The sequence below is a fragment of the Coffea arabica genome, chromosome 6e, assembly GCF_036785885.1.
Source record: "Coffea arabica cultivar ET-39 chromosome 6e, Coffea Arabica ET-39 HiFi, whole genome shotgun sequence".
NCBI classification, from domain to species: domain Eukaryota; kingdom Viridiplantae; phylum Streptophyta; class Magnoliopsida; order Gentianales; family Rubiaceae; genus Coffea; species Coffea arabica.
The window spans coordinates 36,309,227-36,335,146 of NC_092321.1; the positions used below are offsets into that span (position 1 = coordinate 36,309,227).

Sequence of the window (25,920 nt, forward strand, 5' to 3'; positions counted from 1 at the left end):
TATGTGATTACCATGGTTTCCCGGCTGATGATTAGGATTTTGGCCCTGATGTTCTACTACGTGAGCCGAAAGGTCAGTCATACGTTGGATGGCAGCAGCCACCTGAATGCTAGGATCCATTACAGCTTCAGGATTAGGTCCAGGTGTTGGTTCTCATTTTTCTCCTTCATTTGAGGTTCCACGCCGCCGGCCCCATCCACTATGAGTACTCTCGATTTGACTTAACCAGTCTAGGGTTGAAGCGCGAATACCATATTAAAACAAAGTATGTAGGTACAAGTGATAAAAGCAGACAATATACATATGGCATATCTTTAGCAGATAAATCACATAGTAACAGTCAGTCAGATACAAGTAGAAGGAATCGCATGAAAGTCATTAAAAGAACTATATACTAACTAGGCCAATGGTACACAAGCGACCAACCAACAGCTTTCTCTCTCTAGACTCCGTCCACAATCACCCCTAGGCAGGGTCAATCATCCTTAATGATACCCTAATACATCATATCAAGTTCCGTAGAATCAGATTTCGAATTCGCCCAATTCATTTCTAACCTAGGCTTTCATCCCTTTTCGTATTCAGGCACAAGAATCCAAAATAAGATAATTCACCACTCGAGCTGGCCAGTCCCAAGAGTAAATCATCTACATTTGTAATTCCTACCTGACATACGTATCTATAGTATCCAGGTACCAGAATAATGTTCTGAACCCTATAATACACCGTGATTCATAGCTTATGCACAAAAGAGTACTTAGTCCCTTACACTCATTCACATGAGCGAGACCACAACACCACTCGGCCCCAAACTCACTCCGCGCAGAGACCACGCGAAGCGGCTCAGATACCACCTGTGACAGCCCCACCTCACCCTAAGGCGAACCAAAGGATTTGGCGGACCGCCTGCCCAGCTCTCGCCGGGACTACGGATCCGGAACAGACATAAACCCTTCCAAACACTCAAAAGAACTTCAAAAAGGTAACATTCAGAACCAAATGAGCCAAAGTAAAAGATACAATCAATCTTTGGTACAACGTTCCCACGAAAATCAAAATGAAATGGAAGAGCCACTGCTACGTCACAGTCTATCCCCATACCAGTACACTTTGTTTAACATAAGAAAATGTACATGCCCAAATATATGTCACATAAACCTGAGGAAACACTTCAAAAAATACATAGTAGTAAGTTTACAAACCAAAAGGAAACATTGTATTAAGATACATTTAGGGTTTCTAACTTCCGTGGAGCTATACAAAAGGGTGTTTATACAGGCTCAATTCATTCTTCAAAATGATCATTGGTCCAAAAGACGGTTCCCTGTAAGGAAAACAAGGATAACGGGACGGGGTGAGCTAAAAGCTCAATGAGGTACCAAAAGTATAAACGGTAGTAACAGTAGAACTCATGAAAAATCACTTTTAAGGCACATATTCACATCAAATACAAGAGATGAAAGAACACCACAATGTAAAGGATACAGGTGGCTCTCAGGAGCCAAATCCCCGTTGCAATACTTGATCCAGCCTCGTTGACCCTCTGTCAACGTTCAAATGAAGGAACCAGTCCCGTAGAACACCACTTTAACGGCAAAATCCCGTTCACCAAACAAACCCCCTTACCGGGCCCGAACGCCAAACAGGAACAGGAATGGTAATACTCGAGTGTACCGGAATCAAGATTCTCAATACTCAAAGATTTCATAAGAACAGGCACCCATGGATTGTCAATTTTCTCAACCAAGCCCTTGCATGGCTCGATTTAATTAACTCCCCATGAAGTTGAGCTCAGGTTTAACCAGAAAGTCGCTGCACTCACTTCCAAACGATATCATAACAAGTGCAAGTAACAGGTTCAAGTTCATAACAGGTACAAGTAATAGATTTCAGTTTATACAGGACAGGCAAGAGAACGAGTATGATAAAGTACACCCTCGTTCATTCAAAATAATAGAGTTCACAGTTATGCATGTAACAAATTTCAAGTATAGAGAAACCAATTAAACAACAATCCATGGGAGTGGTACACTCACCTATTAAGATGAAATAACGTCCAGAATATCTTTCCGAATAACCCTCTCAATCACCGATGAACCCTAAGGTTAATCAAGAGAACATATTACAGTTCCTCCAGCAAAAGTTAGGTGAATCGAAGACAATTCAAATACTACTAGTACAAAGTATAAATATAATTTTGAAAGTGAAAAGAGTACATTTAAACCAAAGAATATGAGTAAAATATTTGGAAAACTCATGCTCGCTCGTAAAACTTTGAAATATCCATTTGAGTCGAAAAATGAAGAAAACGTATTTCTATTAGTGGTAAATTTCATTTTTTTCCAAGTGTACAAGTTTCGGCCAGATCCGACCTTATATACCTCGATAAAAGAGGACGCAAATATCCTAGATTGTTCATATGGTATTTGCTCTCAAATTGTTACCTAATCCTCGAGTGTAAATTTGGGCAGCACGCCCTTTGTATTTACCTATTTTCCAGCCACTTATGGCTTCATTATTTTCCTCAATCAATCCCAAAGTCATACACAATATAAATTCATCACAACAGCCGTTCAATAGGCTCAAAGTCATCCAAGTACAAGATTTAGCTAGGAAAATGACCGGAAATAAGCTTTAAGCTAAGGAACCAAAAAGGTAGATTCACCGCTACTTAGCGTATCGGACATAACCGAAACTACGCTTATTGGATTGAAGTTCAAGTTATACCGTCTCAAAGCTAAGACAGAGGGATATAACTTTAATGAAGACTATGTAGTCCAGTTCTCACCCTAACTAGGCCAAATTTACCAAAACAACCCCAGATTTTGTAGTTCGAAGCTCACTGTGAAATTCAACTAGCTGTCCTGATTCATTCAAGCATATCTCAGCACACAAAACTCCGATTCAGGTAATTCCAAAGCCATTTGAAAGGAAGATACAATGGTATAATTCTTCAGGAGACATCGACAATCAATTCAGTAGTATTCCTAGTCAAACTAACCAATTACAGAAGCTGATTATCAGTTCGGACAGAAACAGGGCAGTAGGGGTATTTCAGTCTTTTCACAGGCTACGTTACTTCGATTGAGCTGAAATTTTGCAGGAAACTATAAAACAACATTCTCTAAAACTTTCATGTTTTGTTCTAAGGCCAATTATGCCTTTAACTAGGGATAACAGTACCGGGCAGAATATGGGAAATTGAAACCCTAATCTGGAATTTTCTGCACAACATGGAAATTTTACGCAATTAACTACAATTTACGCACTATGGCTTCATTCTAGACTATCCCAAGCCATCATCCATAGCCACACCATACTAAACATATAAAAACAGAAAAAAATCAAGAATAAATATAAAATTCACCAATCTCTACCAAAAGTCAAGAATTCTTCCACAAAATCACTTATTCAACTACTATCAATCACTAATTGAACATTATCAAGATCAAAGGAAAGATTCCTTAACCACTCACCTTGTAAACTCAAGAAAGGAAGCAACTTAGTACCTTTGCTCCTCAAACCACTTCACCACTCACCTTAATCCTACCAAGGGAAAGGTTTTTATGGAGCAAATCAAAGTTTTAACGGTTGGTTTGTGAGATCAAGGCAAGAAATTGAAGAAAGAAGTTGGAAGTTTTCTCTTCTTTTTCCTCCAAGAAAGTCGGCCAAGAGAGGGAGAAATAAGATGATGTTTTGGTCAATTTTGGTTAATTAGTAAAGGTAAGTAAGATGTCAAAGTCAAGAATTAATCACAAGGTGACACTTGCCACACTTATTTAATGCAACTCTCTCCTTTTGTCTCTCCAATGATAATCCATCTAGGTAACTTCTAATTATCTCTTAACACCTGATAAATTAAACTCGGTATACACAGCTTAAGCTAATTGGCCGAATTTTATCGAACTTACCGCACTAGTGGGTCTCACATCCGGTATACGCTCTTAATTTCTCAAAAACTAACTAATACTAGAAAAATAATTTTAGAACTATATTTACTCATAAAAATTATCTAGAAAATTTTCCTAATAAAGAAAATATGGAAAAGGCATGCAATTAAATAAAATAAAGTCTAGAAAATAAGAAAATCCACGGGTTCTCACACTCTCTCCCCCTTAAAAGAATTTCGTCCTCGAAATTCCTTATCATCGCCTTCTCCGGGATACAAAAATTTTACTACTTCCTTCTCACGATTAAATTGAGCATCATACTTAGCCAACAGATCTGTACCCCTTCACTGGCCAGGCTCATTGAATTCTTTGGTATAGTTTCTTCTTCCTTCCCAAATTGTAATTCTGATACACCATTCTAATGGGCAAACGGTGGAATACCAGAATCTTACCTTCCACGTCCTCTAATGGGTCAGAGACTTGATGTTGTTCTAAGGAGTACACCCGAGCTGATACTTCCGATCCATTTTTGTCCCTCTTTGACTGGTCAGGGTTGGTCGTAGTTGGCTGCTGGCTCCTACTCCCTTCTCGAGATCGGCCTGGGCAACTTGCGATTTGATGATCCGCGCTCCCACAACGCAGACACTTTCTTCCTTTCTTCCAGCAGACATCCTCCATGTGATTCGGCTTCCCACAGTACCCGCAGGGACCACGGGAAGCGGAGACTGAGCCTCTCTGTGAGGCACCACTTGACATCCTCGGTAATTGTTCTCCCCCGTTTCCCCTTCCAATATTAGGAGGCGTACCCTTATCTCCTTGCTCTGAGCTACTTCTAGAAAATTCCCTTTTCTTAGCTTGAAAGTTTCTAACTTGAAATCTCGCGCTTTCAACTCGTTGAGCTTTCTCCACCACATCACTAAAGGTATTGAGTTGGGCTACAGCCAGGTCCTTTTGAATCTCAACGTTTAATCCTTGGACAAAACGCCTTATCCTCCTTTGCTCAGTCACAATTAACTCGGGAGTGAACTTGGACAACTTGGTGAACTGGCTCTCATATTCGGCGACGGTTTGAGTTCCCTGGCGGAGTCTAATGAACTCATCTTCTTTCTTTTCCTGGATCAGAGGTGGAAAATACTTCGTGTTGAACTCTCTCATGAAATTCACCCACGTCCTTGGGGTTTGTTCTCTTTCCCATTTCAATCTTATGATATTCCACCAAGAACGGGCTGCTCCCTCCAGTTGGAAGACAACAAATGTGACCTGTCGCTTCTCAGTATAATGTAACCAGACAAATATATCAATCATCTTCTCTAGCCATCTCTCGGCCATGTCAGGGTCTGGCCCTCCCTGGAATTTCGGTGGCGAGAACTTCTGAAATCTTTCGAGGTCTTTATCCTCACCCTCTATGTGATTACCAGGGTTTCCCGACTGATGATTAGGATTTTGGCCCTGATGTTCTATTACGTGAGCCAAAAGGTCAGTCATACGTTGGATGGCAGCAGCCACCTGAATGCTAGGATCCATTCCAGCTTCAGGATTAGGTCCAGGTGTTGGTTCCCGATTTTCTCCTTCATTTGAGGTTCCACGCCCCCGGCCCCGTCCACTACGAGTACTCTCGATTTGACTTAACCAGTTTAGGGTTGAAGCGCGAATACCATATTAAAACAAAGTATGCAGGTACAAGTGATAAAAGCAGACAATATACATATAGCATATCTTTAGCAGATAAATCACACAGTAACAGTCAGTCAGATACAAGCAGAAGGAATCGCATGAAAGTCATTAAAAGAACTATATACTAACTAGGCCAATGGTACACAAGCGACCAACCAACAGCTTTCTTTCTCTAGGCTCCGTCCACAATCATCCCTAGGCAGGGTCAATCATCCTTAATGATACCCTAACACATCATATCAAGTTCCGTAGAATCACATTTCGAATTCGCCCAATTCATTTCTAACCTAGGCTTTCATCCATTTTCGTATTCAGGCACAAGAATCCAAAATAAGATAATTCACCACTCGAGCTGGCCAGTCCCAAGAGTAAATCATCTACATTTGTAATTCCTACCTGACATACGTATCTATAGTCTCCAGGTACCAGAATAATGTTTTGAACCATATAATAAACCGTGATTCATAGCTTATGCTCAAAAGAGTACTTAGTCCCTTACGCTCATTCACATGAGCGAGACCACAACACCACTTGGCCCCAAACTCACTCCGCGCAGAGACCACGCGAAGCGGCTCTGATACAACCTGTGACAGCCCCACCTCACCCTAAGGCGAACCAAAGGTTTTGGCGGACCGCCTGCCCAACTCTCGCTGGGACTACGGATCTGGAACAGACATAAACCCTTCCAAACACTCAAAAGAACTTCAAAAAGGTAACATTCAGAACCTAATGAGCCAAAGTAAAAGATACAATCAATCTTTGGTACAGCGTTCCCACGAAAATCAAAATGAAATGGAAGAGCCACTGCTACGTCACAGTCCATCCCCGTACCAGTACACTTTGTTTAACATAAGAGAATGTACATGCTCAAATATATGTCACATAAACATGAGGAAACACTTCAAAATATACATAGTAGTAAGTTTACAAGCCAAAAGGAAACATTGTATTAAGATACATTTAAGGTTTCTAACTTCCATGGAGCTATACAACAGGGTGTTTATACAGGTCCAATTCATTCTTCAAAATGATCATTGGTCCAAAAGACGGTTCCCTGTAAGGAAAACAAGGATAACGGGACGGGGTGAGCTAAAAGCTCAATGAGGTACCAAAAGTATAAACGGTAGTAACAGTAGAACTCATGAAAAATCACTTTTAAGGCACATATTCACATCAAATACAAGAGATGAAAGAACACCACAATGTAAAGGATACAGGTGGCTCTCAGGAGCCAAATCCCCGTTGCAATACTTGATCTAGCCTCGTTGACCCTCCGTCAACGTTCAAATGAAGGAACCAGTCCCGTAGAACACCACTTTAATGGCAAAAATCCCGTTCACCAAACATACCCCCTTACCGAGCCCGAACGCCAAACAGGAACATGAATGGTAATACTCGAGTATACCGGAATCAAGAGTCTCAATACTCAAAGATTCCATAAGAACAGGCACCCATGGATTGTCAATTTCCTCGACCAAGCCCTTGCATGGCTCGATTTAATTAACTCCCCATGAAGTTGAGCTCAGGTTTAACCAGAAAGTAGCTGGACTCACTTTCAAACGACATCATAACAAGTGCAAGTAACAGGTTCAAGTTCATAACAGGTACAAGTAATAGATTTCAGTTTATACAGGACAGGCAAGAGAACGAGTATGATAAAGTACACCCTCGTTCATTCAAAATAATAGAGTTCACATTTATCCATGTCACAAATTTCAAGTATAGAGAAACCAATTAAACAACAATCCAGGGGAGTGGTACACTCACCTATTAAGGTGAAATAACGTCCAGAATATCTTTCCGAGTAACCCTCTCAATCACCGATGAACCCTAAGGTTAATCCAGAGAACATATTACAGTTCCTCCAGCAAAAGTTAGGTGAATCGAAGACAATTCAAATACTACTAGTACAAAGTATAAATATGATTTTGAAAGTGAAAAGAGTACATTTAAACCAAAGGATATGAGTAAAATATTTGGAAAACTCATGCTCGCTCGTAAAACTTTGAAATATCCATTTGAGTCGAAGAAATGAAGAAAACGTATTTCTATTAGTGGTAAATTTCATTTTTTTCCAAGTGTACAAGTTTCGGCCAGATCCGACCTTATATACCTCGATAAAAGAGGACGCAAATATCCTAGATTGTTCATATGGTATTTGCTCTCAAATTGTTACCTAATCCTCGAGTGTAAATTTGGGCAGCACGCCCTTTGTATTTACCTATTTTCCAGCCACTTATGGCTTCATTATTTTCCTCAATCAATCCCAAAGTCATACACAATATAAATTCATCACAACAGCCGTTCAATAGGCTCAAAGTCATCCAAGTACAAGATTTAGCTAGGAAAATGACCGGAAATAAGCTTTAAGCTAAGGAACCAAAAAAGCAGATTCACCGCTACTTAGCGTATCGGACATAACCGAAACAACGCTTATTGGATTGAAGTGAAAGTTATACCGTTTCGAAGCTAAGACAGAGGGCTATAACTTTGATGAAGACTACGTAGTCCAGTTCTCACCCTAACTAGGTCAAATTTACCAAAACAACCCCAGATTTTTCAGTTTGAAGCTCACTGTGAAATTCAACTAGCAGTCCTGATTCATTCAAGCATATATCAGCACACACAACTCCGATTCAGGTAATTCCAAAGCCATTTGAAAGCTAAGATACAAGGGTATAATTCTTCAGAAGATATCGACAATCAATTCAGTAGTATTCCTGGTCAAACTAACCAATTACATAAGCTGATTATCAGTTTCGGACAGAAACAGGACAGCAGGGGTAACATCATTCTCTACAACTTTTATGTTTTGTACTAAGGCCAATTCGGCCTTTAACTAGGGGTAACAGTACCGGACAGAATAGGGGAAATTGAAACCCTAATCTGGAATTTTCTGCACAACATGGAAATTTTTCGCAATTAAGTACAATTTACGCACTATGGCTTCATTCTAGACTATCCCAAGCCATCATCCATAGCCACACCATACTAAACATATAAAAATAGAAAAAAATCAAGAATAAATATAAAATTCACCAATCTCTACCAAAAGTCAAGAATTCTTCCACAAAATCACTTATTCAACTACTATCAATCACTAATTGAACATTATCAAGATCAAAGGAAAGATTCCTTAACCACTCACCTTGTAAACTCAAGAAAGGAAGCAACTTAGCACCTTTGCTCCTCAAACCACTTCACCACTCACCTTAATCCTACCAAGGGAAAGGTTTTTATGGAGCAAATCAAAGTTTTAACGGTTGGTTTGTGAGATCAAGGCAAGAAATTGAAGAAAGAAGTTGGAAGTTTTCTCTTCTTTTTCCTCCAAGAAAGTCGGCCAAGAGAGGGAGAAAGAAGATGATGTTTTGGTCAATTTTGATTAATTAGTAAAGGTAAGTAAGATGTCAAAGTCAAGAATTAATCACAAGGTGACACTTGTCACCCTTATTTAATGCAACTCTATCCTTTTGTCTCTCCAATGATAATCCATCTAGGTAACTTCTAATTATCTCTTAACACCTGATAAATTAAACTCGGTATACACAACTTAAGCTAATTGGCCGAATTTTATCGAACTTACCGCACTTGTGGGTCCCACATCCGGTATACGCTCTTAATTTCTCAAAAACTAACTAATACTAGGAAAATAATTTTAGAACTATATTTACTCATAAAAATTATCTAGAAAATTTTCCTAATAAAGAAAATATAGAAAAAACATGCAATTAAATAAAATAAAGTCTAGAAAATAAGAAAATCCACGGGTTCTCACACCTTGCATGTTTTCTTGGCCTCATGAGCATCCACTCACCCCGTTAGATTTGTTTTTCCTTAACAGGAGCTGAATGGGAGGAATTCTGGAGAAGCTTACTTGATGCTTCACTTGATTAGAATTGTGAATGTATTTGTTTAGAAAAAAATTTTGGAAGCTGTATATTTTGGGAATGTAAAGTAATTTGGTAGATTATGATGTAAGACTAGAACGTTTATTGAGGAATTAACCTTCCTTTATCTCTTCGATTTTTAGTATCGATTGGTTATTATTATTGAGTGTAAATTGAATTAGTACCGAGTCCTGGCGAGAGTTGGGCAGGCGTTCCGCCAATACCCTTGGGTTCGCCCTTGGGAGAACTGGGGCGTTACAGTTGGTATCAGAGATTAGGCTTCAGATATTTGTAGTGTATCCTAGGTTTAAAAGTTTAGGATGCCGGACTATGGGATTGGTTTGAAAGTTAAGTGACTACTTGTAGGGATAAAAATCAGAGCAGCTTCGCGTGGTCTCTGTGCAGTGTGAGTTTGGGCCAAGTGGTGATATAGTCCCAATTATGTGAATATGTATAAAGGACTAAGTGCTCTTCTTGTGCGTAAGTTGTGAACTACGAAAGTGGTAAGCGTAAAACCTTTATCATGCTACTTGAGGTAGATAGATATGTACGTCAGGTAGGGATCTTAATCTTTATTCATTTGCACTTGGGAGCGTATGGCCTGAGTTGTAAATTCTCTTAGTTTTGGATTCTTGTACTTGAATACTAAATACTTTTCCTGAGGGAATACTTGTGACTTCGGAAGGGATATAGTCTCGTGTATTATAATGTGAAAAAAAATCATAAGTGGTTTTGAGATAAGTTCTGATGGCAAAGGTCAGAGCACAGAGGATTCTTGTATTGGACTTGAGATCTCCATTATGGGAAATAAGAACGGACTAATGTTTTGCGAGAGCAAGTGCAAGAGGTCAACGGACGTCTAGTTTGTGTAGTAAGAGAAGTGATACATTGGATGAAAAATATTTAAACCAAGTGTGGGACAATATTGACCGGAGAGAAGTGGAATGTAGTTGAGCTTGAAATGAGACACTTTTGCATTTCTTTTGGTTTGACTCATTACCCTAGTCTGTATAAGGATTTTCATCTTGAATTTAGTAAGAAAAGCTCGTATTCGTTGGAAGTTTTAGGCTAAGAATGTAGAAAGTGGCTTAGGTTTTGGATGGAATTTGGAATTTATAATTATTTGAATGATGTGGCTTGGTATCATGGATTCTTCTAGTTTTACCCTAACTAGGTTTATGATTTCTCTCATTTTGATCCTACCTATGATAGTAAGGGTGGTGCACGCCGTGAGGTCTTTTGTAATTTGCCTGTATGTACTTTTGTTTTTGTGGCGCTTAGTTGTCTATGTCCTATATTTGACATACTTGACTTGTTTGTGATCTCTTGACTTGTAATATGACTTTTGATATATTCAAAAAATCATGCTTTAATTCTAAATGTATTTGCAACTTGTATGTATACCTTAAACCCGCGTGAGAATCGAAAATAAGGCAGAGCTTGAGTTCGGATCTTTTCTTAAGACTAAGAATGAAAATTTGTTGTGAATTGGAGAGTAAAATGACTGAGATTTAGGCAACATTAGAATTAGCTCTCGAACTAGAGGTGAAGGGTGATAAAAATGTTGGATCGAAGTTTATGCATATATGAACTTGCATGTTTACCCATATTTCTTAAAAGTGTTTTCGAGAATATACGCTTACTCAAACGCAACTCTTAGTTCGAAACTTTGAGAGAATTTTTGAAATATCCTCCATGTATATGTTATTTTATTATAAATGTGTTTTAATGCCATACATTGAGTTGCATGATTAATCTCCTTAAACGAATTTGAGGAATTTGCAATATGTATTGATGATCATTGCAAAACACATTATTTGAAGTTTCTTGCTAAGAAAATTGGACCCTTAGGAAAGATGGTAGCTTAGGGTTTCTTCTACAAAAATCACTACACCAAGACCTTCATTCCTCTTTAGTGTACACTTGTACGGAGTAGTTTGTGATTTCACCGGTTAAAACTCAAAATTTGGGCAAGGATTGAAGCTAGAAAATGAAGAACTTTTTCTCTCTTTTCCTCTCTATGAGGCACGGCCAAGAAGGAGCAAGAATGGAAGATATTTCAGCCAAGAAACAAGATAAGAATGAAGGAAAACAGCCAGTCAAACTTGGCTCCTGCCTGTGACACGTCACAATCCAGCCAGAATCTGGCCGGATTCAAGGCAGTGGCGAAACTTATTTTTTTTTCAAATTCCAACAACAATCCAGCTAGCAATCCGACCAAGAACTGGCCGAATATGCGGCCGGATTTGGTACAAAATTTTGCCTCCAAGAAATTTTCTTTTTTTTTTTCCAAATTCAAACGACACGCTCGTCCATTTTTCCAACAAAGAGACCTACATCCTCACACTCATTCTTTCGGGGCGTCACAAACTTCCCCCTTAAAAGAATGTCATTCTCGACATTCCAACTTGTACTAATCCAGTCAAAATAGTTCTCGAAAGTCAGTCAAGTACTAAGAATCACTCCAATCCCACTTATCACCTTGTAACGGGCCAACAGATAGCTAAACAAGTAACCAAAATAACATGCAAAAGGGCTCGATTCAAACAACTAGCCTTGAGTTGGACTCAAAGTCCCAGATATTTGGAAGAAATTCAGGACATAGCGAAGCCTCCGATCAGAAATTTACCCCTGGTGGTGCTGGACAACACAACAAGCTAGCACACGGCTATACTTCATCAAAAAGTCTCAGAAATTTGTCGCCGGTGGTGCTTGATAACACAACAAGCTAGCACAACGGCTATACTTCACCAGAGAGCCTTAGTTCAAGAATTCCATCCCTGGTGGTGCTTGAAAACACAACAAGTTAGCACAATGGCTATACTTCACCAGATAATCTCAGTTCAGGTATTTGTCCCTGGAGGTGCTTGATAACACAACAAGTTAGTATAACGGCTATACTTCACCAGAGAGCCTTAGTTCAAAAATTTCATCCCTGGTGGTGCTTGATAATACAACAAGTTAGCACAACGGCTATACTTCACCAGAGAATCTCAGTTCAAGGATTTCATCCCTGGTGGTGCTTGATAACACAATAGGCATGCCTCGCCAGAAGAATGGTGGTGCTTGAAAACACAACAGGCAATGCCTCTCCAGAGAGGTTCAGTTCAACTACTACAGAGGAGTAGTAGCCGGTCTACAACCACATGAGTACGAATAAGTTCAAAAGCAGGGTCAAAGCAGGGTTCAAACATATAAGTTCAAAAGCAGAGCCAAATACTTTAGGTTCACGGTGCACGAGTACGAATAAGAACTCACTCGCCTAGCCTATGCCCAGCAACTCACATTCTCAACCAGTCACAGAATTCAAGTCCACTTACAGATCATATACCATATATTCAGTTAAGTCAGGTCCATTAAGTGTACGTAAGAGCACACTTGCCAAAACAAGTTCAAGTTTCAAATGAGTTCAACCTAGTTGGTCTCAGGCAGTTCAAGTATTTCAAATCTCAACACTTACAAATCGGGTGGTGCAAACCTTAATCAAACAAGAAGACTAGAAGAAGGATGCAAAAACAGAAGTTTTCTCAACAATTCTGGCCACCACCACAATCTATCAAAACCCTAGCCAAAATCTTATTGGACAAGTCCAAGATAGCAGTCATCATTTCAATGTCCTCATTCGGTTTAGTCTCGAGTACACTACGAAATCCTCTGGGCTCCAACCTGTGCCATTACAACTTATCTCAAACTCACACATCCTCATACACTAGACCACGTTCCTTCCAAATTCACAAGCATTTCCTCAGAAAAGTATCGAATATTCAAGTACAAGAATCCAAAACTAAGAAACTTTATAACTCAGGCCGAACGCTAGTACCAAAATCGGTTGGTGTACGCTTGGGAGCAACCAAGTCATATCTTACGCTTACCACTTTCAAACCAGTCGCACAGTCCGGCATCCTAAACGTTAGCCTAGGATACACTACAGAGATCTGAAGCCTAAGCTCTGATACCAACTGTGACAGCCCCACCTCCCCCTAAGGCGAACCAAAGGGTTCGGCGGACCGCCTGCCCAGCTCTCGCCAGGACTCACTCACTCACTATAGTCCTCAATTAAATTACAACCTTCACATCCCAAAACATAGGGTACAATCTCATTAATAAACAAAATACATTTCCCAAGCTTAGAACAGATACTTACATACATTATAAATCTCAAGTAGTGGTACAATTCCCTGAATAAGACAAAAGTCCTCAGTTCTCATATAATTACAATTACAATATCAGTCTCAAATATTACATCTTCCAAAGTTCCACGAATTCCCATAACACAAGTGAATCGAGTTCGAATTCCAATTATACATGAGATATACCATCCATTCACACTAATAACTTATTACACGTGCTTCCTGGAGAACTTAATACAAATGCTTCATTTGCCTCGAGCCCTGTGGGGAGGAAAAATTATTTTGGGGTGAGCTAGAAGCTCAGCGAGTGTCCAGTAAAATCAGAAATCAACCAGTTTCACAATAGCGTATTGAAATGATATCATGAATCAATGATCAAATGTATGCTTATTGCTCTTGTGAGCCAGTGAAATCACCATACTTAAACCCCAACGCTCAAACAGATCCAGTAAGTTAAACAGTACAAGGAAGCATCGGTGCTCCAAATAAACAATGGAGAGACGTTGGTTCTAAGCACAAGATTTCCCCAAGAACTCAATGGAGCCAAATCATGCCATGGCACACACACAAACACAAATGATATGCAATCGAGTAACCAATGCAAGAATTAGTTCGAAAAGTAACCAATGCAATTAGCTCGAAGAGTAACTTTGGAAATAGTTGTGGAATCACTCACAAACCACACCGTTGGATTCGATATGACTCAAATACAATAAAACATTTCAATTAAGTCAAATTGGTAGGTAAGGAGATTTAAGATCACTCACCAACCACCCATCACACATCCGTACCGTGATCAAGTCCAAGCCCTAGATCACAAATATCATGTCAAGCAAAGAAATTCTAAAATCATCAAGTCCTTATCATCTTTTGGCATTTTAATCACAATTGAAGCTACACTTATCGAATTGAGACGAATCTTATGGTATTACGAAGATAAGACATAGGCCTACATTTTTTATGAAGACCTCCAAAGCCAAATCATACATTTTCATGGTCAAATCGAAATCTCAGAGAAAACGGAAAACTGTCCGAGAAACTGGGCTTATGGGCATTCAAGGGTATTTCGGTCATTTTACATGCTAGAGTACTCCAATCGATCTGAACTCTTGCAGGTAGGTATCTAACTCATTTACCTACAACTTTCATGTTTTGAGCAAAGGCTTATTCGGTCTCAAACATAGAAAAATTTGCAGTCCAAGTTGAGTCCAAAAACAAGGTAAGACTGAAATTACACTTCTAAACTAACCTTTGCATATACCATCACTAATTCACAATTAAGGGCTAAGAATTCCACCTTAATACTAGAATAGCTTCTACTAATCATATACATGCCAAATCAACGATGAAATAACTTAGCTAAAGTCTAGAAATATCGCTAATATGGAACTTTATCCTCCCAACTTCCAAATCACAAGAATTTCCATAAAATTAATCAAGATCAACTTAAACTTAAAACAATCAAAAACTCTCAAAGATTGGACAGCAGTTCCCCTTAATTTGTCTGTTTTTCCCTCCTACACTCAACACCATATTCCATCTCAAACCAACCACAATTGCACATATAACTCACAAGCTAATTAACACACCTAATTAGGGTCTTAATACCCTTCAATTTGAGCCAATTAATAGCTCCAAGATCATTCACAATTAAGCCCCAATTCGAAACCCTAACTCTAAAATTTTCCGTACAAACTGAAATTTTTCGCAAACAACCACACCCAACATATAAAAGCTTCATTTTACACCATATCAAGCCATCATTCCATGGCCAACCAATAATTATCATATGAGAGCAGAAAATTCACCAATAAATCTGAAATTTGGCTAACTCCACCTCAAACCATAAAATCTTCCATAAAATAGGTTGTCTAGCCACTACAACTACTACTATACAATTATCAAGAACAAAAGGAAATTTCTAGTTGAGTTACCTTGGACCCTTAGGAAAGATGGTAGCTTAGGGTTTCTTCTACAAAAATCACTCCACCAAGACCTTCATTCCTCTTTAGTGTACACTTGTACGGAGTAGTTTGTGATTTCACCGGTTAAAACTCAAGATTTGGGCAAGGATTGAAGCTAGAAAATGAAGAACTTTTTCTCTCTTTTCCTCTCTATGAGGTACGGCCAAGAAGGAGCAAGAATGGAAGATATTTCAGCCAAGAAACAAGATAAGAATGAAGGAAAACAGCCAGTCAAACTTGGTTGCCGCCTGTGACACGTCACAATCCAACCAGAATCTGGCCGGATTCAAGGCAGTGGCGAAACTTATTTTTTTTCAAATTCCAACAACAATCCGGCCAGCAATCCGACCAAGAACTGGCCGGATTCGGTACAAAATTTTGCCTCCAAGAAATTTTCTTTTTTTTCCCAAATTCAAACGACACGCTCGTCCGTTTTTCCAACAAAGAGACCTACATCCTCACACTCATTCTTTCGGGGCGTCACAGAAAGCTTGGAAGATAGGTGAGAGTAGGCCACTGCTTGAGTCTGCTTCTACTTTGGAAAAACAATGCCGTCAACACTATTGTCACAAAACATCTGAGGAGAAAGGTTTTGGGAAGAAACTACTTTTGGCTTTACATTCGAGAAGACACTTATGGAACCACATCTTTTAGAAGACACTAGAGAAGAAGGGGGGATTTGTGTGAGAACCCGGAAAAAAATTCTTTATTTTAGGCATTATTTTATTCCTTTGCACCCGTTTTCTATATTTTCTTTATTATATTAATTTTATAGATATTTTTATTAGTAAATTTAATTTTTAAATCATTTTTCTAGTATAAGTTAGTTCATGAGAAATTAGGAGTGTATATTGGACGTGAGACCCGCTAGTGCGTTAAGTGAGAGAAATTCGGCCAATTAGGTTAAGTTGTGCATAAAGCGATTTAATTACTAGGTGTTAGGAGATGATTAGAGGTTACCTAGATGGATTAACCATGGGGAGACAAGAAGATAGCCTTAAGCATAAAAGGTGCCACGTGTCACTTTCCTATTCGAACTTGGACTTTGACTAACTTTCTTTACCTTTACTAAAACCTCAATTTTGACCTAAAAATTATCTTCATTCAAATCCTCTTGGCCGAACCTCTTGAGGAGAGAAAAGAGAGAAAGTTTTAACTTTTATCTTCCATTTCTTGCTTATATCTTGAAATCCAACTGATTAAATCTTGAATTTGTCCACAAAAGTGACTTGCTAAGGGAGTTTCAAGGTATTGGTGGAGTTGTTTTGGAGGAGGAACCCCTAAGCTATTACCTTTCTTGAGGTGTCAAGATATTTTGCTTGGAAACTCACTTTTTGTTCCTAATAATGGTAAATTAGTGACTTCTTGTGGCTAAATAGGTTGTTTTATGGAAGATTTCATGGATTAAAGTGGAGTTAGATAAATTTCTGATTTTTTTGGGGATTTTTCTGTTTTCATATGATGGTTATGGTTGGCCTTGGATTGATAGCTCTAACTTGTGTTAAATGGAGCTCTTGTGTATTAGTTGTAGTTGTTTGCGAAAAATTTCAGAATTTGTGCGAAAATTTCAGTTATAGGGTTTCCAATCTGCCCTGTTCTGACCAGCTTTATTCGTGCAGGTTAGAGGCCGAATCAGGCTTAGGTTAAAACATAAAAATTGTAGAAAATGGTGTTAACTAGCTGTCTACAAAATTTCAGCTCGATCCGAGACTGTAGCATGTGAAATGACCGAAATACCCTTGACTGCCCATGAGCCCTGTTTCGCAGACAGATTTCTGTTTTCGTGGAGATTTCCATTTTTTACTCCGAAAATGCATGTTTGAATGTCTTTGCCGATTGTTTATTTTGTACGAGATGAGTGTGTACTTTATCACACTCATTCTCTGGCCTGTGTGACTTGTTTCCTGTATATACTTGAATTTATTACCTGCGCCTGTTATACTGTCGTTTGGAAGTGTATCCAACGACCTTCCTGTTAAATCTGAGGTCAATCTCATGGGGGGTTAATTGAATCGAGTCGGCAAGGGCTTGGTCGAGGAAATTGACAATCCATGGGTGCCTGTTCCTGGGGAATCTATGGGTATTGGAGATTCTGGATTTCCGGTATATTCGAGTATTACCATTCCTGTTCCTGTTTGGCGTTCGGGCCCGGTAAGAGGTATGTTTGGTGAACGGGATTTTGGCGTAAGTGGGGTCTACGGATATGTGTGTTCCATTAAATGTTGACGAAGGGTCAACGAGGGTGAGATCAAGTATTGCAACGAGAAGTTGGCTCCTGAGAGCCACCTGTATCCTTTAATTTGTGGTGTTCATTCATTTCTCGTATTTGATGTGTATATGTGCCCTAAACGTGATTCCTCATGATTTCTACTGTTTATACTTTTGGTACCTCACTGAGCTTCTAGCTCACCCCGTTCCGTTATCCTTATTTTCCTTACAGGGAACAATCTTTGAAACTTCGATGTTTTGAAGAATGAGTTAGGCTAGTTAGAAATTCTTTTGTTCTTTTGGTATAGCTCCTCGACAAGTTGGAAACCCTAAATGTATCTTAATACAATGTTTCCTTTCGGCTTGTAAACTTACTAATATGTATATTTTAAAGAGTTTCCTCATGTTTATGTAGCATATATATTTGGGAATGTACATTCTCTCATGTTAGACAAAGTTTACTTGTTTTTGGTTGGATTGTGATGTGGCAGTCACTGTTCATCTGCGGCTTGTTTTTGTTCTTCATTTTGTTTTTTTCGGTCGTTGTAGCGCTCGAGCACTGTATTATCTTTCGGAACAAGTATTTCAGGGTGTGATTAGCTTAGTAATCCTGGTGGCACTTCTATTTCGTTTTGATTTTTTTTTTCGTGGGAACGTTGTACCAAAGATTGACTGTATCTTTTAGTTCAACTCAATTGGGTTCTGAATGTTTACCTTCTCGAAGTTCCTTTGAGCGTTTGGTAGGATTTCCGTTTGTTCCAGATCCGTAGTCCCGGCGAGAGATGGGCAGGCAGTCCGCCGAACCCTTTGGTTCGCCTTAGGGTGAGGTGGGGCTGTCACAATTTGGGGATGGAAAATAGAGAAAATTGGGGTGGTGCAAGAGAAATTGATGAACTTGGGGTATTTTTTGTAGCAAAACTTCCTCATTTGTATTGACGCTAAGGTTACATCGTGTGTATTGGAAAAACCAAACCGTTGATCTCATTACATTCAACGGCTAAAATTTATCATGTAGCTGTTCAAAAATTGGAAAAAATTTCAGCCAAGTTTAAAATCTGACCATTGATTGCACTTGATCAACGGCCAATCTCGTTCATCGCATCCATTTTTGGATGCGGCAATGTCTGACACCTCATTTTAGAAAATTTTTTTATATGTTGATTTTCTTACTTGCAGCGACATAATTCAAAAAAAATTCTACAAATTTAAAACCCAATTGTTGATCACATTTGATCAATGGTCAATTACGTTTCGCTGCATCCATTTTCGGATGCGGCATTCTGACACATCCATTTGCGGCAACTGGAAGCATTTAACAAAAAAATTCCCTAAGCTGTGTCTAGCCCAAAAAAAAAAAAAAGCAAAAACAAATTGAAATTTTGTACGCCAAATTTCTCAATTGCTGCGACCCTTATTTCAGAATCCACTCCCTTCGAACACCGGTTTTTTGATGTTTTGATATATCAACAATATATCAAGAAATTCGCCCATTTCATGAGCTGAAAAATGGTGAACTTTGTTAGTTTAATCATCAAGTTGTTCTGGGTTTATCCGCATGTGAAAATACCTGAATGAAATGGGTGTTTATTATTTTGATAAGCACATTGATGGTAAAAGAGTGTCTCTTGTTTTGAATTTGTTTTTTGAATTATAGAAGTTCGGTTGGGTGTCCAAATGGATTTATGGCTCCATCGTTGGTCTAGAAATTAGGTCAGCTTGGATGTCATCAAAGTGCTAGGAAATTTCGTCGCCAAGGTGAACTGATTTTTCACCTCTTTCAATCTCTCGGGGTTTCTCATTGTCCCAGTTCTTTTTTGGACATTTTTGCCCATCGAAGAATATTTGTCCGATTGAAAGGCCCCTTCAAACTGTTGTTTTATCGGGTAGAAATTGGCGGAATGACTTCTTTGGTTGAATTTTTCCAGATCAATGACCTTTCTAACCATGAAAAATATTTAATAACTAACTCGTGCCATTCACCAAATACTTGGTAGGTCATACGCAGAAGTGGTTCCCAAAGAACCGGCTTGAAAACCCTCGGTAACCAGTTGGTTAACCAGATTTCTTGTTGCCATACATCTTATAAGACCACATTTGCCATGGGAAAATGAAAGAGTAAATTAGAGAACATTTATCTGTCACACTAGCAACCTATCAGTCACAAGCTTTGGAGATCCTCAATAAAATCCAATCCTAGCGTGGATGCCCTCCATAAATTTTGGAGAGAGGGCAGTTGAGGAACAGATGAAAATCAGTTTCAACAGCTACATTTAATTAGTAACAAACAGGAACAATTAATAAGAATGCACCTATCAAACAAATTACCACTAATCTGGCAACCTGGACCAAAAAATACCAAATTTAGCATTTGAACCAGAGGGGAATAGGTAGTGACAAGATAAATTTACCCACAGATGGAAGGACTTGAGATGTTGGCATTGACTAGAAGACAGTAAGCAGTCCTCTGCAATGTGATATCCAGGATTGACAGAATACTTACAACGAGCGTCAATCTTCCATCAAGTCCATCAGGGATACTGCAAATGAAAGTAAATGAATAGCTACAACTTTTTGTACTGCATCTGTGGGTAAGAAAAGATTCAGTACAAATTCAGCAAACTCATGCACCATGACCTATTATCATGTATGACATTCACCACTTTCAAGGAACTGAAAATGCATGCCACCTGAGGACACCTAAATGGATTATTGATCCCACAGATCCACTGAGTTGTATACTAAATTGAGCTGCATTACCAACGTTACCACAGAGAACTTGCAAGAAAAACCATCTCATGCACTGGTGAAGGCTTGGCTTCAAGATCATAGTCAGTCTGCAAGCTAAACATGTCCAGTAGCAAAACATCCCTCAAAAGCATTGTTTTACACCTGGACTGGGAATGGAAGGTGTTCTCTAAGGTCTTGGCTGTGGAGTACAGAGCAGAGACTGAGATTCATTTAGCCAGGTGTCATAGTAGTTCATAAATGATCAACCACAAAGGAAACCACAGCGTCCAGTTCTAGAGATGGTGCTCTGAATGAGTACACACTTCAGCAAAATGTATGGTTGAGATTGCACAAATTAACCCCCATAGGCTCTGCTGAGATAAAGGTTAGCAGACCAAAAGATGATTCTACAAAGCAACTGAGACTAATCAAAGAGCAGAGACTGCTTCTGTTACCAAAAAACCTCTTTGAAAAGAATAAGACAAGGCAGGAGGGTAGCTTTGTGGTGATGAATAATTAGCTTTCTTAATCACATACATACAGATGGTATGCACAATAATATACTTATCTCAAGGTTCTAAAAACTAGACTATGCATGTTTTACATTTACTAACATTATTGTTGTCACAATATATTATCCTAATTATATCTTACGTTACACCTTGTACAGGTGGTGCAGCAGCTGTGCAGTGTTCAGAAAAGTAACAACCTTATCAAAGCCTACTACTAAGAGTGCATAATTTAACAAAAAGCTTTAGGGCAGACAGAGTATCCATAATAGGTAATTATGTCAAGCGGTGTTTATCGTCAATTATTGAACAATTTGTTTTCTTGAGTTCTATAGATTGAGAGTATAACTGTAATTTCAGAAAAATACAGAATAACGTCCCTATTGAGTCAACTTAGTCCTCAATTTCTTAGCTATTGTATTAGCTTAAATACTAAGTCTCCTTAGCCATAAGGTTCTACAATAACCTTGAAGCAGTCAGAGCTCCAGGATTATGTTATTGTGTGTGGTGGTTCAATGGAGTGTATTGTGATGAGTTGCATTTCTCAACAAAATTGATAAAATCTAAAATCTATCTTCCTCTTCTTCTATCAAGGAACCCGGTAGGTGCAGAGAGGGGGAAGGGGGATTCCATCCTATTATCATTCATCCGGTCATCTTGTTCAGGAAAAATCAACAAATAAGAATTTGAACATCTATTATGCATCCAACCTGGTTTGGTGCTGCATGAAAGAGCGCGCTTCTATTTCAAATCCAAAGTTTATAGAACCTTCCCATATATTTATTCAAGACAACAGAACTTTACTGCTATGGCCCAGACATTATTTTAGAAATATTAGAGAACTGAATAAATCAGAAACCCGAGGCACCCGGAAATTTTTAATTGGCAAAGTACAATTATAAAACATACATCCAACTAATCAAAGTGCATTGATAAACACACACTTTGGACACCTATTTTCTCTACTATCTGTACTAAACAGAAATGAATGCTTTAAGTGTTCAGCTAACCTTGATTTATTCAGGAATCATAGATGACCCTCCAGCAGGTTGACCTTTATGTGATGCCTATTTTCCACTGAATAGCCAAACAACAACCATGGCCTTATTTGTCTTGTAAACTCCAGATAGTCCTATGCAGCTTGTACTTCAAGTCTTGCATAAATGGTTGCATGCGAGTTCTAGGACTAATAAGTCTATATCCTCACCAAAAGCAACGGTATCTGATCCAGACCAATAACAACAATTGGTGTTAAATTGAAAATAACTTGTAAAATTACTGCTCATATAGGAGAAAAATAGAAAAGTAACTCATGAATTACATGGATTCGACTGTGCAGAATGTTTTTGTATGCAATTAAGTAGTAGAAAAGACCTAAATGTACCTCTATAAAGAGCTGCAGTAAATTACCACCACATGAGAACAGTAAAGAAGCTAAGAAAATTCTATTGGGTTCTTTCTTTTCCTGATTAAGTAGAGTAACAGGCCATCAGATTACTTTCATCCTTTCCTGTCTTCTTCGGGTACAAATTACAAGTTGTAACATATATTAAAAGGAAAAGGAAGTGACTTTCTGAGAATGAAAAACGTAGGTCCACAGAGGATTTACAGTCTGTCATACAATTACCAACTAGAAGGATCTCCTTTGATGAATATAACTCTCTTTAGAAACCGATTAAAAGTGTAACTCATAGACAATTCTTTGTTTCAGCAGGAAAGGCAATACCAGATTTCAAGCACAGCCCACTAACCCAGGACTGTCTATTGAAACAACTTATTGGGCTATAGTACTATCTTTTTGCGATAAGCCTTGTGACTAACTTCCTGTTAAATTTTTATTCCAGGTGCCAACAAAGGCAACAAAAAAGAAGCTGAAATTAAAGAGACCCTGATTGATAACAGAAAATAATATCGAACCAAATTGTATGATGCATTTTCTTGGTCAAGTGAGATCTGCAGCAAGAAACCCTTTTCTTTGTCATCTCAATCATGAATCTGCCTTAATTTTTTTCATATAATTAAATGTGTGTTTTTCAGTTTTCCTACTCTTTGCCTCAATAAACATATGGAACCTTCTCGTTACAACATACTTGCTAAGTTTATTGCCACCAAATAAATAAATAAAAATATATATAAAAGCTACCTCAACTTTCTGTTAACTCAGCTGTTCTACTTTTCAGGGTCTTATGAGAAATCCATGCACAGCTATATCAGTTGCAATGAGAATACATGCACAGACACTTAATACAAGCTAAATTAACTTGGTGTAAAGATTAAATAACAAATTTATCATTTTTTTCACAAAATATTAGCCCTGAAACATAATCTTCCTGGTTGTTTAAGTTATCAGCAATTTAGCTCTTTCAAAAGGAACTGAAGAAACATAAAAAGATTTAGCTAATGCAAGTTTGATAAGTATCCCACTTACCTTTAGATTTTGTGGCAGTATTTGAATTTGATAATAGCCAAATGATCAAGCAGAGCCAAGAATTGATGGCATAATGCATAATATCCAAATTCACTTAATCCTTCCAAAATGAGAAACCATGTTCTCTCGTGGTCATTTTCCCTTCAGGTTGATGGAAGAAATCTCTTTTGCCATCAAGTTTTTTCGGTTTATGTCTGGCTTTATTCTCTAGCTTAGTAGGGACTTCTTGACTGTCTTTCAAGTGTGTAATTTGCCTCCCATCATTTTGCTTGCCTGCTAGCCAAGCCTGAAGCATTTCTTCAATCTTAGGTTCTGGTAATAAATGTTTCTTTTTCATCTCTAGATAATATTGGTATGACTCCTCAAGCTTTCCATTCAAAAATAGTCCATTTATCAGCACAATGTAAGAGCTCCGATCATGATCAAGTCCATTATTTCTCATTTCAGTCCACAGTTTGAAAACATTATCAAGCTGGCGCCAGCGACAAAACTTTCTAATTAACATTATATATGTGTCATGGCCTGGTTGGCAACCTGTCACATTCATGCTTTGCAAGAGCGCAAACACCTCTTCCCCTGTCATCAAAATCCGAAAGAAAGCATGATAAGTCCGAACAGTAGGGGGCATGCCCTTCTCTGTCATTTCGTTAAAGATCTCTCGAGCTGCATCTATTTGACGGGTTCTACAGAGAGGCATGATCAGTGAGTTATATGTAGCAGCATTTGCTGAAATCCCATTCTCCTGCATTGTTTTCATGAGATTCCGAGCTTCCTTTACATGCTTGCCTTTAGCAAGAGCATGTATCACAGCATTATATACTTTCCGGTCAGGTGCAATGTCCAATCCTTTCATTTGGTCAAAAAGTTTGAGCAGAGATTTAAGGTTACCAAATTTTGAATAGCAAGACATCATACTAGAATATGAAAAAACATCTCTGGGAATCCCTCTAGCTTTCATCTCCCTCCAAATTCTCATTCCTTCTCGTAAATCACCAACAACATTACACCACCCATTGAGGATAATGTTAAAGCTCTTAGTATTCAAAGGAAACACACTTTTGTTACAGAAAAGCAAATACTCAGCATCTTTCACATTCTTGTAACGACAAAGGGCGGATAAAAGATCCTGGAAATCTTCAATTGTGATTTCAAATTTAAACCGTTTGTATGCATAAAAAGTATTAATTGCCTTAGCCACATCATGAACAGCACAGTATTTCCTGATCATAATCAAAAGAGTCTGAGGAGTCACAAGTGGAGTACCTGTGCTTCCACCTCTCACTCTCATTTCATCAATCAAACCCCATGCAGTATCAAACTTCCTCATTTTCCCGAGTATAGATATCATTGAATGGTATTCTCTCAAGGAATGTGCATAGCCCGGCTGCTTGCTGGCCCACAAGAAGAAAGTAAATGCTGCTTCCCAATCATTCCTCACCCGAGACAGCACCTCCACCACCAACTCAGATGTAACTGTAACTCCACAATGCTCGAGTTTGTTCTTCATCACAGACCTGCTTGTTTTCGATTCTTCCAGAATAGTCATTAAGGTTTCTACATCCCGTAAATCAGTTAAAGTGGATTTTTGACATTTGCTACCATCCATTTCTTCATTATTGTAAAGATCTTCGTCCTCATTTCCAATGCTATCATTATCATCGTCTTCAGCACCATGTCGAGAATGGGAGTCTGGGAATTTTGTGCTGGACGACCAGCTAACAGAGGAGGAAAAGAGTGGGAAAATACAGGAATTAAAACTCAAGGGATTTCTTAAAAATTGAGGACTTTGTGCGAATCGAATAGAACGCTGATGAAGTAAATCAATTGGCTTAGCAACAACTATATGTTTTGGTAACTGAGTACTCAAACTGCCGTAGGACCAAAGGAAGGAGGACGATGCAGTGAATCTTCTTCTGCATTTCCACATGGTTTTCGAAATGAACCAAGTTCCAATTTTCACAAGGATGACAAAATGAAAGAGGCGTCTTCGTGCATAAGATGTTTGAGAAAATGACTGAAAGAAGAAATGCAACTATGAAGTATAGACCCGCAAACCACTACACCTACAGGCTACAAGTTTGAGCAATCACAGCATCAACTTGCTCCTTTTTACCGAATTAGTTGTCAGTACGGACTTCATCCATCAAGCTGTGAAACCCTGGACATGAAGCCAATTTGCTGCAACATCCGGTTTGGATAAAAATAAATCGTACTTTTTATGATTTAAGGTGCCGCACGGCAGTTCTAGGAAAAACTGCAGTTTTGGTACCTAATGTTTGGTATATATGTAATTTTGTTCTCCAGTTTCGTAAAAAACAGATCTAGTCCCCAATGTTTGGCATCTATGTAATTTTAGTGCCTAAAGATTCGACACAAACAAATGTGATCCCCGGTGTTTACAATTTGAAGCGGATGAAGGAAAATTGACAGATTCTCCCTAATTATCGATGGAATATAGTAATGCACAGTCAAGTGTTCATTAAATTGAATAAAAAAATTGCAA

At 38.6% G+C, this 25,920-nt stretch overlaps 1 protein-coding gene across 6 annotated transcripts; it reads right to left on the minus strand.

The window, feature by feature from the left end:
* Positions 1-19,986: 19,986 nt before the first annotated feature.
* Positions 19,987-25,664, minus strand: LOC113695093 (pentatricopeptide repeat-containing protein At5g15010, mitochondrial). 6 transcript variants are annotated; one of them, XM_027214059.2, is made up of 3 exons: positions 23,418-25,664; positions 22,000-22,211; positions 19,987-20,290 (listed from the first exon to the last, which is right to left on the minus strand). In XM_027214059.2, the coding sequence occupies exon 1, from the start codon at positions 25,342-25,344 to the stop codon at positions 23,512-23,514; it is 1,833 nt and encodes a 610-aa protein (XP_027069860.1). In that variant the 5' UTR covers positions 25,345-25,664; the 3' UTR covers positions 19,987-20,290; positions 22,000-22,211; positions 23,418-23,511. The 6 variants fall into 6 exon arrangements, with proteins under 6 accessions (XP_027069860.1, XP_071911841.1, XP_027069859.1 ...); XM_072055740.1 differs by having other exon boundaries at positions 19,987-20,679; XM_027214058.2 differs by having other exon boundaries at positions 19,987-20,851.
* Between the last annotated feature and the right edge of the window lie 256 nt (positions 25,665-25,920).